Here is a 16,923-nt window from a genome sequence, read left to right as displayed (position 1 = left end):
GGAGCAGAGAGCCACTGTCCTGCTTCTTAGCATATGTGACTGTCGCGTGACTCCTTGTAGTCCTGCCTCGCAGGCCAGGTTAGCTGGAGAAGCCCTTCGGGTGGCGCTGTCGTCCAGAGAGGACCAGGGGGTCTCTGCGTCTGGTGCGGTGGTGCTGGCCAGGTGGACACCCTGTGCCAGGGTGCGAGCGGGATGGAGACGAGCCCCGGGGAAGGCTGACCGCGAGCAGAGGGGACCAGGAGGCGGCGGGGCGCGCGGCATGTGCAGACGCGGCTCCCTCCGACCAGAGGCCACCAAGGGGCTGGGGCCATGGGAAGGCGAGGGGTGTCTGGCACAGGAGCGCCGCCTCCTGACAAACCGGGGAGTGGCGGACTCAGTCGCTCATGCGGGTGCGTGCAGAGGGCAGCGTGCTTGGCCAGAGTTTCATCTTTAGAGGAGCATCATGTGCCGTGGACGTCCTGAGAACGTGGGCGAGCTAGAGATGCCGTGAGGTGTGTGTGGTGAGGACGTGGCTGTGGCTGTGCTGAGAAGCGGGACAGCAGTGACTGTCCTGAGAAAAGTGCAGCGGAGCCCGCGAACGACTGCGGCCCCGGAGGAGGAGGGCGCGGGGCGCGGGCGCTGCTGCGGGAGGAAGCGCTTTTCGGGAGGCGGGTGAGCAGGGGAGGGAGGCACGCTGGTGCCCGCCCGCCGGTTTCCCGGGAGCGGCCCTCGGGCCTCGAGAACAGCCAGGTGACACGGACGGACGTCTCCAGGAGCTGCCTCCTGTCCTTGTTTTCTCTCGAAACTAAAACTAACGATAAACTCTGTCCGCTCAGTTGTATGTTTTACTTTAGAAAGACGAGACGTTCTGTAGAAACTTTACGAGTGTGTTTTACGCAAGAAGCCGACACACAGTCACTGGTTCATAGAATGTGCGTCAGCCCAGCCCCAGCGGTCAGCCCTTCCTGGCGGTCGCTGGCAGAGGCGCTTCGTGCTGGCTTCGAAACGATAGCTCATCTTTTTAAGTACAGGCTAGTCTCCCCTCGTGTCCCGCGGCTTAAACTTCCTCCTCCATCTCGGGCCCTTCCAGCCCGGGTCTCTGCAAGCACAGCGCCACTGCCTTCGGCCAGCAGTGGCGTGAGCGCTGACGGCCCTGCGTCACCTGCGGGCCCCTCCAGATGACTGGGCCCGCACGGCATTCCTTTCCCGGGCGCGTGGCCTGCAGCTCAGAGAGAGCAGGTGGCAGGTGCTCGGCGGAGAGCCAGGATGCACGTCCTGACGTGTTTGCTTCAAAAGCCCCCGCGTTTCCTGCCCCAGGCGTAGTGTCAGAGCGTTTCATTTGAACAGTTTTTGTTTTTGTATCTTTTCGTGCCTCTTAGGGCCACCCGTGTATTTTGGGGTTTCTTGCTAATTTTTATTTTTGTGATTATAGATTTCCTATTAACTTTAGATGTCTTTAATCTGTGAGGTATGAACATTAAAATTCTGTACCTTACATTAAGCTTTCTAATTTGCTGGTATTAAATTATCATAGTTCCCCCCAAATGAAACTTTCTTTTTCTTTTTTTAGGAGTGGATGTGTCACTGGCTTTTGGGAGAATACTTCTTTAGTTTCCAAGTTTCATTTATTCAAGTAAAATTATCTTCCTGTTAAAATTCAGCGCAGCCAACACTTACTGAGCGCTGCCCCGTTCTCGCTAAGGAAGCTGCGGGCCCCGGGGTGCAGGAGCCACCCCGCCCGGCCTGGGCGCTCGCTCTCCGGGCTGCAGCAGACACGCTGCCTGCGTCCGCAGTCGCTGGCCCGAGGGCGCCTGGTCGTCGAGGCCTTACTGTACGTTCTTAACTCAGTGTGTTCAAATCAAATTCTAAATGTAGAATTTTTCCTAGGTATGCCTTGCAATAGCTCATTATTCCCAGCCAACAGACCTCCAGCTACTCTTTGCATTTGAATATGTTGGGAAAAAATACCACAATTCAGGTAAATATGAAAATATTAAATATTGTGACTAACTGTACATTGTATAAATTTTATTCATATGTTTATCAGAAGTCTCCAACTGCATAAGCTTTGATGGTTGTAGAGTTTTTAGAATTATTGTTAGACCCTTAGAGAAGTAAGCACTATATATTAAAAGAGACAATGTTTGTCAGGTTATTTCTTAAGAAGTGACCAGGGAGAACCTATAAGCAGCTGTCGCAGGAATCAGGTCAGCATTTTATCCACAGTTACTGGCTGGAATTTTATGATGAAGAAAGATACATCCCCCTTTAATTGGTAACTTGAGTTAGTCCCTTAAGAAAACCAGCAGAAAATTAAAAGATACTTGATTTTCTTTTAAAAAGAGAGAAAAGGCTCATTCTGACAGGGTACGGTTTCAGGCAGCAGCCGCAGAGGCTGGACTAGGGCGTGGGCGGTCAGGGCCGTGGAGACTGCCTTAGACTTCCGAGTGCGTGGCCAGGGGGTGCGCGTCTGTCAGGGACAGTGTGCTCCCGGGGACTCGATGTGCAGGGCCCCGCCCGCCACCGGGGAAGGGCCAGGCCGCCGCGTGCTGTCCACTCTTCACAGACTGACGCCATTTCAACCAGCCATTCCAAAGAAACCTCGAAGCGGGCAGAGGGAGAACACGTCTCAGTCCAGCCCCGGGCACGTTCCTGGCCCCACGTCCGCTCGCCCACTGAGACGTGTTCTACTCTGGAGGGAAGGAAAATCAGTTACGTATCTGTAGTGAAATACCCGTTTACCCCAGCATGGCCAGGATGGGGGAATCTTATCAATCACTCGCTGTGCTGGTCTCTTACATCTTGTGACCTCAAGACGTATTGCGATCATTTACATGCTCTGCGTGACATAGCGTGTCCCAGCATCGCTGTGCTGGACACACATGAAGCGCGGCAGCGACGCCTGCTCTCCGCAGGTGCGTGGGGATAAGTGCAGTTTCACTGCTTTACAAGATACTTGTCCGCCTGACAGACGGCACGTGCAGGTCGTGCTTTACGGAACGGGCAGCTTTTAATGGCACTGAGGTTATAGAAATTGGGTGCCTAAGTATTCGTAACTTAATTTTTCTTATCAAAATATGCTAATTGTAATCTAGACTTGAACAACACAATTTTTAAGTTTATTTTTTTAATATAAAGACGATTCACTTATTGTCTAAAGTGTCGTGGCTCCTTGTCCTGTTAGCTGGGCGACCATTCCTTTGGGTCATCGGAAGCTGTAGACCACCACCGTCAGGGTCAGCTGAGTAAGCCCCTCACCCAGAGCTGCGAGAGGGGGCTGAGTGGACGTTTCACGCGATGCAAGAGCTGTAGGAGGGAGTCTCTGATTCCCGCTCAGATGTGTCTGTGATCCGGACCAATTTGTGGCACTTTTCGATGGAAGCGGTTCAGTCCAGCGTATCAATCCATGCCCCGTGCCGAATTGATCTCAGTGGAAACAGTAAACTTCATGTTCATCGTGAGCATCTTTGGGTTAATAATACTATATAGTTTATTCGACCCGTAGCTCTTTTGCTCCCGAACTTTATTACGTACGTCAGTCACTTCTCTATATCTTCTATAGCTTGTTGACGAAATCAGTAATACCTGATGTGTTCAGGAATGCCTTTTGCATCACATTCCTCAGACTCCTGCTCAAACAAGTGCTTCGTGAACGTGGCGCGTGGCCAGCGTTTTGTTACGAGCCGCACAGGGCGGCAGCCGTTGGTATCCTTCCGCACTATTGCGGAAGCACAGACTGCATCTTTAAGATCAACAGAAGCCCGAGGCTTCCACACAGTGCAGTCAGAGTGCCCAGTAATCCACCCTTGAACTTTTGGATGACACCTTCATTCATGGGATGGATTGGAGAAGGCCTTTTTTTAGGCAGGTAGATGATGAAGCTGTTTCCACAAGTAAGACCTGCAGTTACCTAAGGAACGTGTCTTTTAGGTGGCCCTCGGCCTTCTGAGGTTTTCTTCCCTATTCGGCATCCCTTGGGTAAAAAAGCAGTCGTCCCAGTACTTCTGTGAGGATGCTGAAATGCAGGGTGATGCGCAGCACCCGCAGCCGCTCCCGTCCCAGAGGCCCTGCGCAGACGGGAACAGTGGGGCCGTTTGTTCTCTCTGAACTTGGAAAAAACCACAAGGACTGTGCTCATCAGTCAGGTTATTATTGGGCAGATGATATCCAGAAAGTACAGACCCATCTTTGTGATGAAGTGGACAAGATGTCAGATGGTGCCTCTGGACTGAAGGCTTGGCGATGGCACGGCCTTCCCTGCGGCCTCGGCGCCAGCACCCCTGCTCCAGGGCGCGTCGCGCTTGCAGACGCCGTGCTGTGACCCCAGGAGGCAGTGCCGGCGGGACTCACAGCAGCAAGTGCGCGTGTCCCGTGAGGTTTACGCTACAGTTCTGTCCTTTCTGTGAACCCGGGTCTCGATACTAGCTTTGTCTCTACGTGCGTGTTTGGAAGCCACGGAGCGTACAGTCCTTTCAAGGCAGTGCATAAATTTTAAGAAGTGGCTGCTCGTCCGCTCTTTTAAGATCCTCAGTGCAGCTGTAACTGTTGTGATTTTCCTCCTGTCTCTTGGGTGACCCTGGCTCCTAACCACACTCGTGTGCATCTCAGAATCCCCAGCTCAAGTCCCCATTGGATCCGCTTTGTTGACTCGCCTCTGTCTAACCTCTGAAAGGTCACAGTTCTGTTTGCACTTTTTTCACGCCTCTTCGTGACACCTAATTTCTGCCGAATCATCGAAGTAAGTGATAGACTTTCTTTCCATATGTTGACCACACTTGTCTCTGCTGTCGTTTGAGGCCATTCTAAATAGAGACGGGCCTCTCAAAGGTAATTTCCACAGAGCCTAGGATTAGACTTCAGAAGCCATGGTCAGGAGCACTCAGAGTCAGGCTGCACGTTTAGTTGGTTAGGAAAGTAAGTCCTGAGACCTCAGAGCTAACTGTCGGGGGGCCTGGATCTTCCTCAGATGGCTGGCTTCGCCATTCTGTTGCTGTGACTCCTATAAGTGGTCCACTCATAGAGCAGGCCACAGCATCACCGGGCCTTGGGGGCTTTCGGGAAAGCATTGGAATTTGCAGACTCTGTGATGCGCGGCTGAGTACCAGCCGCCCCATCTGTAATAAGCTCTTACCCCAGAATACAAAGGTGTTCTCCCGGGTGCGGAGAAGCGGGCAGGTTTTGAACGAGTGAAACCTACAAGATGGGGGACAGGGCAAGGTCCATAGATGCCCTCAGCTTATGCCCAGGAAATTGGTCTGTTCCTAGATCTGGGGACAGAACTTTGCCAAATGTTCTCAGCCTGGCTTGCTGCCGTCTGGGACTTCAGAACGCTGGGAACGACTCGGTTCTAGACTCTCCGTTCCAAGTCTACGGCCACACCATGTGCATGGCTCTCTCGCATTTAGAGTGTGTTCTTTACACTTTGTTTTCGGTGCCGGTCGCCTCCTTGGGGGCGAGGGCCTGTGCCGCGGCGTTGCCTGGCGGCAGTGGGAGCAGGTGTCGTTTCTGTTCCTGGTTTAGTTGAGGAGGCCGCGTGGCCGTTTCTGATAAATGCTCTTCGCCAAGTTAAGGAAATCCCCCTGTCGCCTGAGTTGCTCAAGCTATTTTTTTAATCACGAGTAGGTGTCGAGCTCTGTCACGTGTTTTTCTGCGCTTACAAGCTGATCATGTGGATTCCCCCCCACCCCACCCCCGAGTGTGGTCATGTGACGAAATACTTCGGTTTTCTAAGACTGAACGGCTTTCTGTGGGTTTCGGTGCCCGGCACTCCGTGCGGAGGGGGCATTCCGTGGAGGGCCCGCGGAAGGCGCGCAGCCCCCGGCTCCCCCGCACCGCCGCCGGTGGCGGTTACTCCGCGGACGGCCCCGAAACAGCGGGTCCCCGGCTGTGCACGCGGCGAGCGGCGCCGCCTTGCGCACGTTCTGCCGAAGCCAGAATCCCTGGGCGAGGGACACCGCCTCACGGGTGGGCTTGGCCCCGCCTGGCATGGCGTGCGACACGCTCGTGGTCCCGGGGGGCGCCCTGTCTGCCTTGTCCGTGTGGGAGCCGAGCCACCGCGGCCTGAGCACGCGAGGCGCGGCCACCACGACCGGGCGGAGTTGCCGATCGAGGTCGTGGTCACTGCAGCTTGAATTTAATAGCGCGCGGGGCCCAGAGCGAGAGTCTGGCCCATGTCCCCCACCCCCGGCCTCGCTGCCGCCCTGGCCGGCGTCTCTCGCAGAGGCGCAGTCAGCGGGGCGACAGTGGCCCACGCCGCCCGGCCTGCCAGCCCCGTCCCCCGCAGCCGGCCGGCGACAGCTCACGCCTCAGGAGTAGGCGCGGGGCAGTCAGGCCACGGCCAGTGGCCGGCGCGGGGCTGGCCCTCCACGCTCGCAGGTGCTGCGAGACGGAGCGCGTCGCCGCCGCTTCTCGTTTTCAGGCCCGAGCACGCGGTGGGTTCTCGCGGCAGCTGCCAGCTTGGTCCGTGGCGATGGCAGCACGTTCACGGACGGACCAGGGGTTCCGTGGCCACCGAGGAGAAGGGGGCCGGGGGCGACGGGGCGCGGAGGCCGGCTGGCGGTGCGAGGCCCTCGGGAGAGCCGCCTCGGTTGGCTTGCTCGGTTGGCAGTGCGCGCCGCGGGGGGGGCAGTGGGGCACGGCCGCGTGGCGGGGCCGTGGGCTGCCGCGGCGAGACGCCGCACTGGGACGCGCGGTGCCGTCTGTCACCCCACGTTGGCAGGGTGGGTGAGGCTGGCTGTCGGGACGCCTGTGCCTCTCAGGCACCCGCGGGCGCTCCCCGCTGGAGCCTCCACACGGACCGGCAGTCCGCGGGAGCTCCAGGCGTCTCGTGAGCTCATCAAAGGCCAGTCGAGTAGACTTCCAAAGAAAAGCATTGAGAAGTCACCGTGAGGAAGGGGACGAGTTAAACATGCAGAAATGAGCAGTGACTTGGGTTCACCCCGGGGTTCAGGGCGGGGCGAGGGCATCGGGGGCGGGGGGACCGCGTGGCGCAGTGGCCATGTCTCCGGTCAGGTCGGCCCGTTTGTTTGAAGGCGTTGGAGGTGGAGCCAGCAGGGGCGAGGGACGCGGGGGTGCTGAGGGGCCGGGGGAGCTGGGCCAGGGCGGGGTGCAGGGCCGCCCGCCAGGACTGCTGGGCGTAGTCGGGCAAGCTGGGGGAGACGTAAAGGGCAAGCAGGAGGAGCTGCCACCCCAGAGTGTTTGTGACGGGGGCATGGCAAGAGGCCAGGGCAGGGCGGACGAGTGTGGCCGTCACAGATGACCACACTGCTTTGTCTTGCAGCCAACAAGATTAACGGGGCGCCCACGGGAGACGGCGGTGCAGCCGATGGGGGCAGCAGCCAGAAAACGCCACTCTTTGAAACTTACTCCGACTGGGACAGGGAGGTCAAGAGGACAGGAGCGTCCGCGTGGAGAGTCTGCTCCATCAACGAGGGTTACATGATATCCACGTGGTGAGTTCACGTTCAGCGACGTCGTCTGCAGCTGAGAGCGACTTCTGGTGACTGACAAGCAGACTCCGCTGTCTTCCGGGGCTTCCGGGTTGCGGTCAGGAACGTTTGTCTTTGGTAGCGCTTTGGTGGGTGTTCGACGCTGAAGGGCCTTTGGCATGAGCACAGCGTCCGGGTCCGTGTGGCTCTGCTCCGGGCAGGGGCACGGTGCACCGCCCGGGTGTGTGCTGTAGGCTTTTTCACGGCCGACAGTTGCCCCCCGCCCCTTGTGTTTGTCCACCGTGTGCTCACCGGCCAGGCCGGGTCGTTCGTTCCGTAGGGTTTGGCACATTGTCGGCCTGCTCCTCTGTGTCCTTCCTCTGGTTCCGGAGGACGTTAGTTACGCTAGCGGAGCGGGAGTGAACTGAGGGCGGGGGCGGGCCCGGGCAGGTGAGCTTCGCGGGCCATGCACCCCCCGCCGCGCCGCGTGCGGCCCGGCCCGCCCCGTGCCAGGGCCCCTTTCCAGCCGGTCCCCTTCGGCATGACGAGCAGCGCCCAGAGCCTCCGGCGTGGTCAGGGTCCTGCTGGTCCTGCTGCCGGCCTGTCGTTCCTCCCACTACGTCAAGCCGTTCCCCTCCGCAGCAACCCGGGAGACGGGAGACCCTGGACAAGGTGGCGTCAGGGGCACCGCGCAGTCGGAGACCCGCGGGTGACCTCAGGCTCCCCGGACGGCACTGCCCGACGGGCGCCGGGGTCTGCCAGCATGCCTCGTGCGGCCAGCGTGCGGCAGACCGGGCTCTCCGGGCCACAGTCAGACCCGTGCTGCCCGGGGAAACCGCACAGGGCTCAGCATCACCCCCTTGAGCGGTGTCCAGAACAGTGCGCGGTTCCTTCGAATTCTCCAGAGATGACTGGGGTTTAAGTTCATTCCTCTGTACCAGTACTCGTGGATTTGAGGGTGCTGTGTTTTAAGATCACTGAAGTCTCGTTAGTTCTCACTGACAAGTGGTGTTTTAGAACAAAGCACATCTGTTGTCGCCAGGCCGACCCAGCACCAGCTTCCCCCGGGGGCACGGTCCTGGGAAGGTGTTTGGAGCCCGCAGTGTGGGGCTCCTGCCTCCCCTCGACTTGAGGCTTTGTGGCCAGCGTGCTGGGTGTGTCACATGCTGAGAGCACGTGGCAGGGCCCGGCCAGGCCTGCCTCTGTCCACCACCCGGCCCCGCGGAGGAGAGAGGAGAGGACGGAGGTGTCGCTAGGGAGCAGTGAGCTTGCCCGCGGGTGACTGCCGTCTCCTCAGCGTCCTGGGGTCTGCCTGTCCTGTGAACAGGGAGGGGAGAAGCGGGAGGTGGGGCGGGGGACGGAGCGTCTTGCTGCAGGCGAGGTCTGCTTCGCTGTGTGCCTGCGGTCCCCGGGCCGTCGTCTGCGGAGAGCAAAGGTCGATCCGCCTCCCAGAAACCGCACACGCGCTCGATCAGTCGTCGTCCCGGACGGTATCTCGGCTGTCCTGCTCTAAGTGCGAGTCCCGTGGGAGCCGACCACGTCTGGGTGTCTCAGCCTGAGAGGTCAGGGGCGTCTGTGCCCCCCACGCTGTCCACTCCGTGGCTGCCAAGCAGATGCACGGCGCACAGGGATGGCCGCGTGCGCTGCACCCGCGTGCGGAGCGCGTGCCCCGCAGCCCGGCGCTCACGCCGCGTTCCGCTCTCCCGCAGCCTGCCGGAGTACTTCGTCGTGCCAAGCTCCCTCGCGGACCAAGACCTGAAGACCTTTTCCCACTCTTTCGTCGGAAGGAGGATGCCGGTGAGTGGCCTCTGCTGGGAGTCACGGACCCTGATGTCCCTTTTCCCGGCCCGTCACTGAAGGCTCTGCTTCTCCCGCAGGTCTGGTGCTGGAGCCATGCCAACGGCAGCGCACTCGTGCGCATGGCGCTCGTGAGGGACGCGCTGCAGCAGCGGAAGATCGGCCAGAGGTACTCGAGGGGCGGGCGTCGGGAGTCGCAGGGGCGCACGTGCCGTGGAGGACGTGCTGCTCTGAACAGATCGTGGCCGTCCGAGGCGGCCTAGCGTTTGGCGGCACCCGGACGCTCGCGGGTCTGCCGTTGCTGACGACGTCTTGGCGTGGCTTTGCCGTTCGCGCACTTCCAGCGTGCGGAGGGTTCCCGCGAGACGCTTAGGACAAAGCGGGCTTTTCTCAAGTCGCAGTCTTAGGCTGACCGTGTCCCAGTAGCTCAGACGGCAGTTTTGATCGGCCACCGCGAACAAGCTGGCATCACCGCCGAAGTCCTCCGCGAGCCCTGTGTCGTGATAGTCGTGGACGTTCATTTCTTAGTCCCCCCAGCAGTGGGCGTCACTGGTGGTCAGTGTCTCCGGACCAGTGAGGTCCTGGTCCTCACTGGTGCTCAGCGCCCTCTGGAGGCCATCCTCCGTCTCCAGACGTGACAGAGTCTGTCACAGGCACTTCCTCTTCCCAGCCTGCACCCTGCTGGCACCGTCCAGCCACGGCTGTGCTCAGTGGTCATCACATGCACACCCGCAGCTGATCACGCATGTCCCACGTCGATGTCGCGAAGGCCCTTGAAACGCTGCGTGTCCCCAACTCGAGGCAGGGACGTGGCCGCCATGCCCGTTCCCAGCGTGCCCTCAGCATCTCGGAAGGGGGCCGTCCTCGCCACGTCCCTTTTCCAGTGGTCACCCACTCCCGCCACTTCTCTTTCCAGAAGTCTTACGGCCACGAGTGCTTCCGCCCCAGCCCCACCCTGCCAGTGTGTCGGGGGCGCCCTCACTTCTCCCCCCGTCTCATCCAGTGCCAGCCCTGCCCCTAGGGGCTCCAGGCCCGGCCTTGCATCCCCTGGCCCTGGCCCGTGCTGTGGGCGCCCCGGGCATCGCCTTCCTCACGCTCATCCGCGACCGCACGTCCCCGCCGCCCAGGGCTCGCTCGGCCTTCGCCCTCCCAGCTTCGATCCGCTGCGAGCTACGGGCGCCCTGGAGCTGAGTTGTCTGCCTGGCGCTCCCTCCGGGTTTTCATTGTGCGCGCATGCTTCAGTCGGGTGGCTGTCCTGTTGGGCTGAGCGCCGCGGGGTGCAGGCACCGTGTCCGTCTTGCACTCCAGCGCGTGTTCGCACCGAGACATGCCCATGGTACTGTGCTGCTGCTCAGGACTTAGATGGAGAACAGAGGGCAGACCTTAGAGAGCGGGCTCGGGACGCCTCAGGAAGGGTGCGTCAGGTCCCGCACCTGCTGCAGCCACGCCCTAGCTTTCCCACGGCGCCGCGGCTGAGAGCCACGTTGGCCGGCGCAGTGGCTGCCCAGCGGCCCTCGGTGGCCCTTCCGTTGAGCGGGGAGGGGCGCGCCCGCAGTGCACAGTGCCACATGCTGGCGGGTTTCCGTTGCTCCTTGATCACCTTGGACACTGCCGTGCGTCAGGCCGTGCTGCGGGCCCCGTGTTCCCGCGCCCGCCGGCAGGAGGCTCGGCCTCGGGGGTCAGCAGCACCACTGGGTGAGCGGAGTTACACACTGCAGCCAACGGCCCTTCTCGTCACTCAGTCTGCTGAGCCAAGGATTGTTTAGTTCCTTGTCTTTCCCAGCCGTCCTCGTCTCTGCAGTGAGGGCCGTAGCCTGCGTGGCCAGACCTGTCTCCAGCCCCCGTGCCCCTCGGCCTGCGTCTCAGCCCCGCCGGCCTCTCCAGGCTGCTCCAGCGGCTGAGCTGCGCTCAGCCACAGGCCCTTCGCGCTGGCCGCCCCTCTGCCCAGGGCACTGCCCCCACACCCGTGCACGGCTCCTGGTTACGTGGGGTTCGGCTTCAGAGTGGCCCACGCAGAGGAGCCTTTTCTGAGCATGGTCCCGTGCTGGCCTGCACTCGGCGATGTGGCTCTCAGCGCAGACGTCCCCTTCTCCATTACCTCACCCCCGCCACCAAGGAGGTGACCCCCGGAGGCAGAGACCTGGCTGGCCGTCCGCGCACCGCCCCCAGCTCCCGGCGCGGCGCGTGGCTCACGCAGGCATTCAGGAAACGTGTGTGACTCGGTGAACAGTGACATGAGCACTTGTCTTTTTCAGGATTTGTAATGCAGTGACTAAAAGTCACCCGCAGAGAAGTGACGTTTACAAATCAGACCTGGACAAGGCGCTGCCCAGCGTCCAGGACACACAGGCGGCTTTCGTGAGGCTGAAGCAGCTGTGCGTGAATGGTAACTCCCGCCTCCTCCACGCGCGTGCGGGCGCGTCGGGGTGGCGTGTTCCGCGGGGCTCGCTGCCAGTCGTGCAGCGTGTGCCCGCGCAAGGCGGGCAGGCGCCCTCGGAGAGCCAGGCTTAAGCTGCGTGCTGCCGCGGAGGGAGAAGGACCCAGTTAGATCAGCGTCAGGTCGCGCGAGGTGGAGCCGGCGCTTTCGGGAAGCGTCTGCCAAGCAGGACCCCGGCTGCCTCACAGACTCACTGAGGTTTTAACGTGTACAGTTGTATTTTGAGACATGTAACTTGACAGAGCCATGTTGTAATCTGTGCAGGCTCAGGGTCAAACATTTATCAGGTCCTTTCAACGTGTCCTGGAGCAGGGCACCCCATCCTCCAGGCCGTGGGGGACCAGGCCATGGCCTGTTAGCAGCCGAGCCGCACAGCAGGAGGGGAGCGGCGGGCGAGCAAGCAGAGCTCCGTCTGCACCTGCAGCCGCCCCCCGGCGCCGCCGTCACCGCCTCGGCCCCCTCAGATCCGCAGGCGTGAGATTCTCACGGGGCACCGGCCCCTGGTGCCAGGAAGGCTGGGCACCCCTATTCTGGAGGGCCAACGCACACGCACACGAAGGCACCTGTGCTGTAAACTGTACCCAAGAGCACCCTAAGTCACCTGCGAGTCAGGACAGGCGGCCACTGCAGCAGGTCAGGGGTGAGAATGGGGCGGGGGCGTGAGTGATCGTTAGCTGCGCAGTAAGTTGAGTGTGACCGAAATGTGAGGTTTGTGAGGTGAGAGGCACCTTGAGGTCACACTAGGCGGGCACTCCTGCCTCCCACGGTCAGCTGTGAGGCCAGCGAGGCCACATGTGTGGGAGGCAGCCCTGGCAGGGGGCGGGGGCACGGCCCGCCGCCAGGGAGCCGTGGGGGCTGGGCAGCAGGTGTCCTGGGGAGTGAGGGCTGGAGTCGGGGCTGGCCTGACCAAGAAGGCTGGGCTCAGCAGCTCCAGGGAGGTAGAGGTGGTCAGGTCGCCCATAGTGGCCTCTAAGAGCTGCAGACAAGGCGGAGGCCTAGGGGTGCTTGCTTGCTTTGTAGAATTGTAACAGGTCTTTTTAAGATTTTATATCTTTAAAGGAAAGTGCACGACACTTCCTTAGGGCCACCTTTTAAATATTGAAAACTGCGACGTATCACTTAATGCCGACGTCAGTCGTGTAAAACTTAGCTTAAAAAGCCTAAAAAGATCCTTGTGTATGTGTGTGTGTGTATATAATTACATATCTGTGTAATTGCACATTCATTATAGAGCCTTTTGAAGAAACTGAAGAGAAATGGTTATCTTCACTGGAAAGTACTCGCTGGTTAGAATATGTAAGGTTTGTACAACTGTTTTTTTTTTCTTTTAAGTTTATATTTTGAAATAATTACAGACTCGTAAGAGGTACAAAAATAGCAAAGCGAGCCAGACTCTGCCCGGCTTCCCACAGCAGCGTCTCACGTAACCGGAACGCAGCGCCAGAGCCAGGGTGCTGCCGGGCTCAGAACGCAGTCCTCCCTCGTCTCACCACCGTGTGCACACCTGCACGTGCGGGCGTGTGCATGTGCGTGCACGCCCGTGTGTGTGCGTGTGCACGCTTCCGTGCACGTTAGCACGTGCGTCGATTCCTGTAACCACCACCACAGTCCCATGGCGACAAGGTCCCTCCCCGTGCTGCCCTTCTAGACTTGAAACACCCCACCCGACCCCCACCCTGGTTCTGCGACCACTGACCTCTCCCCGTCTCTGCAGACTCAGTTCACGATCCTTACGTCAGCCCGCTGCTTTCTTTTTATAAAAGGGTGATGAATTTTTTGGTGTAAAAACCTAAACATTCCCTGTTGAAGAATCATGTCAATACTGAAGAAACTCATAAAGGTTATTGACAGTGCAAACGTGTATAGTAAAGTAAAAGATTCGCTGGAGTTCAAGTGTCTTTTTTAGATGTCTAGTAGAAATGTGACCTTTAAGCGCGTTTGTCCCTTCCGCTCTGCAGGGCCTTCCTGAGGCATTCGGTGGAGCTCGTGTGCGTGCTGGAAGCCAGGCGCGTCTCTGTGATCCTCCAAGGTGAGGTGCTGGTGGGAACGCCGGCCGCCACGCCGGCCAGAAAGGCGATGCCGGCCACACTCCAGCCATTGTCCTTACGCATACACCACGTACGCTGAGAGCGTGCACGTCCCCAGAGCGGACCGTGGCACAGAGCGTGCCCTCGGAGAACGGAGTCCGTGTTCTGCCCCATGGGTAGCCTCCCTTCCCGTGGGCGGGGAGGCGGTCCGCAGCCCTCACCGCCCTGTGCCTGCCACGTTTCCGGGTGATGGGCCACAGTCCCATGCTCTCACTCTCCTGAGTCGCCGTGCGCAGCGGTCAGCAGAGAGACTGCATTGTAGTTAGTGTCCCTGAAAAAACAGGTAAAATGGAGTTTGAAAACTTTCTGCCCCAAACCACTGAAATGTAAAAACTGTGACGGGTGTGCTTCGATTACTTGAGAAGTAGTCACGTGTGAGTCTGTCTCCCATTAAACGTGACAAATGACCTAGAAGTGGGCAGATGTCAGACTTGCTGGACTCCAGTGAGATTTTCTAACGTGGATTATTTCAAAGACACAGTGCGGAACTGTTTCCCTTTCCTTCTCTTTCTCAGCGTTTTCCCGGGTGGTAATCATTTCCTTTCCATTTCGTTGACAGAGGAGGAGGGAAGAGACTTGAGCTGTATCGTAGCATCTCTGGTTCAAGTGATGCTGGATCCCTATTTTAGGACAATTACTGGATTTCAGAGTCTGATCCAGAAGGAGTGGGTCATGGCCGGGTATCAGTTCCTGGACAGATGCAACCACCTGAAGAGATCGGAGAAGGAGGTGAGGGCCCCGTGCTCGTCGCCGGTCCCCGTGCGCGCGCTGTCCCCGCCCGGAGCGCCTCGCCCGTCTGCCAGAGTGCGCTTAGCGCGTCGCCGCTTAGTCCAGGACCGAGTTGACGTGTTTACGAGATTACTGTAACTGGAGGTAAAACGCTAGAAGAGTTATCTACTGGATTTCTCTAAGTTGAAAACTACTTGAAGAAATGATGCATGAACTCTTCTGCAAAGCAGTGACGAGCATGCTAGATACCCTGGAAGATCAGTTTGGGAACATCATGGTTTCTTGAAGCGGGGCCCCTGTGTTGGGAGTGGGAGCTGGCGAGGGCCGCCTCGGGGCCGCAGCTCCGCCGAGAGGCCTGCGGGCGCCGTGGTGTGGGTCGGGTTAGACAGCAGGTGGGCCCGTCCCTCCGACGGCGCTGGTGCTCCCCGGGGCGCAGCGTGTGTCCTGGACTCCTGCCGCGCCGCGTGCCCCGCAGCTTCACGCGCCGTGCGTCACACGCCCGTGCACCCCTCGCCCGCGCTCAGTCCCTCCCGACGTCAGTGCCGGTTTGCAGCTTTAACTAACCCGTGTCCGGTTTGTGTCTGCCAGTCTCCCTTGTTCTTGCTGTTCCTGGACGCCACGTGGCAGCTGCTGGAGCAGTACCCCACCGCCTTCGAGTTCTCCGAGACCTACCTGGCCGTGCTGGGCGACAGCACGCGCATCGCGCTGTTCGGCACCTTCCTCTTCAACTGCCCCCACCAGCGCGTGCGGCAGAGCACGGTGAGCAGGGCGGGCCGGCTGCACCTCGGAAGTGTGGCACGTGGGGCTGTCGTAGTGACCGTCTAGCTGACGAATGAATTGTCCAAGTCGGATTGTTTAAAGATGTAAAAACTTGGGAACTTGTTTGTGAGGGAGCACTTTATGTGTTTTTCTCTAAGGCGCCTTCAAAGATTTAGGCTATCTTAAGGACCTTCAGCGTCCTGCTTTGGTGTTTCTGTTTTCGTATTTGGCGTCCGAAGGGTAAAGAGATCCTGTTCGAGGACGCTGACTTCCTAGGTCAGTGGAGTAAAAGCTGGAGGAGGCAGGGTGAGTTCTTCTCGTAAGGGTCCTGGGGAGAACAGATTTCTGGGATGAGACGCAGGCGCTGGCTCGGTCCCCGGAGTCCAGGGCGCCACCCGCAGTCGCTGGGGGCAGATTGTCCGCTGTGTTCTCCATCACAGCTCGTTGTCCTAGGGAAAGAGTCACGATTACTGAGCGTCCCGGCTTCTGGTTGCCGCTGGTGGAACTTCTCAGAGCCACACGTTCTGTCTCACCCACATTTGAACCCACAACAGAAATGGCCGATAAATGCTGCAGTGACCACTGAGAGAAACGGGGCCACGCCTGTGGCCTTGGGGGGCCTTGCTGAGACGGGGCTGGCCTGAGCAGAGCGGCCTGGGGGCCACTGAGCTCAGCTCGTCCTCTGGGACGGATCCGTGTCGCCAGCAGTAGCGCCTGGGCCTCACGTGTGAGGTGGACGGTGCTCCTCGCACCAGGCTGCTGTCCCCGCCGCGCTGTGCTGCCTGGCTTTGCTGCGGTGGGAGGACCGGGTCACCGGCTCACCAGGCCGCGGCTGCTGTCAGCAGGCCCCTCCCCCCGGAGCGTGGTTGCATCGTGGCCTGGGCCAGGCCCTGGGACCACGGCCCAGCGGGCCGCTTCCTCCCGCTGCGGCCCTCCCCATAGACACAGCTGTGACGGGCGGCGGGGGTTCTGTCCAGAGGTGGCTTTGCTGGTCACACCTGAAAGGTGATCACGTGAACGCGTGATCACGAGCCTAACAGGTGACATGCTGCGATTGTAGAACAACTGATGTGTTCACGGCGTCACCTTAGAGAAACTTCTAGGCGTGGCACTCTGTTGCCAGAGGGGCCAGCGTCCCCGGTGTCTTTGGCGAGCGAACCGCCGCCCTCGCTCAGGCAGAGTACGAGTGTCCCTCTGCCCGAGAAGCCGCAGCCCCTTTGCGGGGAAGCGGGCCGCCCGGCGGGCCCGCCGCGGCCCTGGCTCTGGGCCCTGCGAGGGCGTCTGCGTGCCGGTGCCTTTCCACACGTGCTCCAACGCTTCTGTTTGCAGGAATTTGCCATAAGCAAAAACATCCAACTCGGGGACGAAAAGGGCTTGAAGTTCCCCTCGGTGTGGGACTGGTCCCTGCAGTTCACGGCGAGGGACCGCACGCTGTTCCACAACCCGTCGTACGTCGGGAAGAGCACGGCCCGCGTGCAGCCCGGCTCGGTGAAAGCCTTCAAACGGGCCAAGGTGAGTGGCCGGCGCGCTGGCGGGAGCAGCTGCCCTCGGCCCCCGTGACCCACCATCCCGGCCAGAGCAGCGTGTGACGTCAGGGCACGTCCCACTGGCTCTGCCGCTGCGGGTTTGAGGGGGCTCTGCTTTCTGGCGGAAGTGGCTGCACCCGCCTTTCTCTCCGGTGTCTGAAGCCCACGAAGCCCCGGTCAGC

At 59.9% G+C, this 16,923-nt stretch overlaps 1 protein-coding gene across 1 annotated transcript in view; it reads left to right on the top strand.

Annotated features, from left to right (window-relative positions):
• MTMR10 (myotubularin related protein 10) overlaps nt 1–16,923 on the top strand; it is a 35,855-nt gene that overhangs the window by 15,041 nt on the left and 3,891 nt on the right. The window contains exons 6-15 of the mRNA XM_016154882.2: nt 1,867–1,957; nt 7,259–7,430; nt 9,116–9,203; nt 9,284–9,372; nt 11,459–11,589; nt 12,872–12,941; nt 13,599–13,669; nt 14,287–14,456; nt 15,045–15,215; nt 16,545–16,727. Of these exons, the coding sequence (XP_016010368.1) occupies nt 1,867–1,957; nt 7,259–7,430; nt 9,116–9,203; nt 9,284–9,372; nt 11,459–11,589; nt 12,872–12,941; nt 13,599–13,669; nt 14,287–14,456; nt 15,045–15,215; nt 16,545–16,727 (1,236 nt within the window). The remainder of the gene's footprint in view (nt 1–1,866; nt 1,958–7,258; nt 7,431–9,115; nt 9,204–9,283; nt 9,373–11,458; nt 11,590–12,871; nt 12,942–13,598; nt 13,670–14,286; nt 14,457–15,044; nt 15,216–16,544; nt 16,728–16,923) is intronic.

This window comes from Rousettus aegyptiacus, unplaced genomic scaffold (genome assembly GCF_014176215.1).
Source record: "Rousettus aegyptiacus isolate mRouAeg1 unplaced genomic scaffold, mRouAeg1.p scaffold_m13_p_14, whole genome shotgun sequence".
Lineage (NCBI taxonomy): Eukaryota > Metazoa > Chordata > Mammalia > Chiroptera > Pteropodidae > Rousettus > Rousettus aegyptiacus.
Note: the sequence above shows the minus strand (reverse complement) of the source record. Positions and strands in the feature narration are given on the sequence as shown.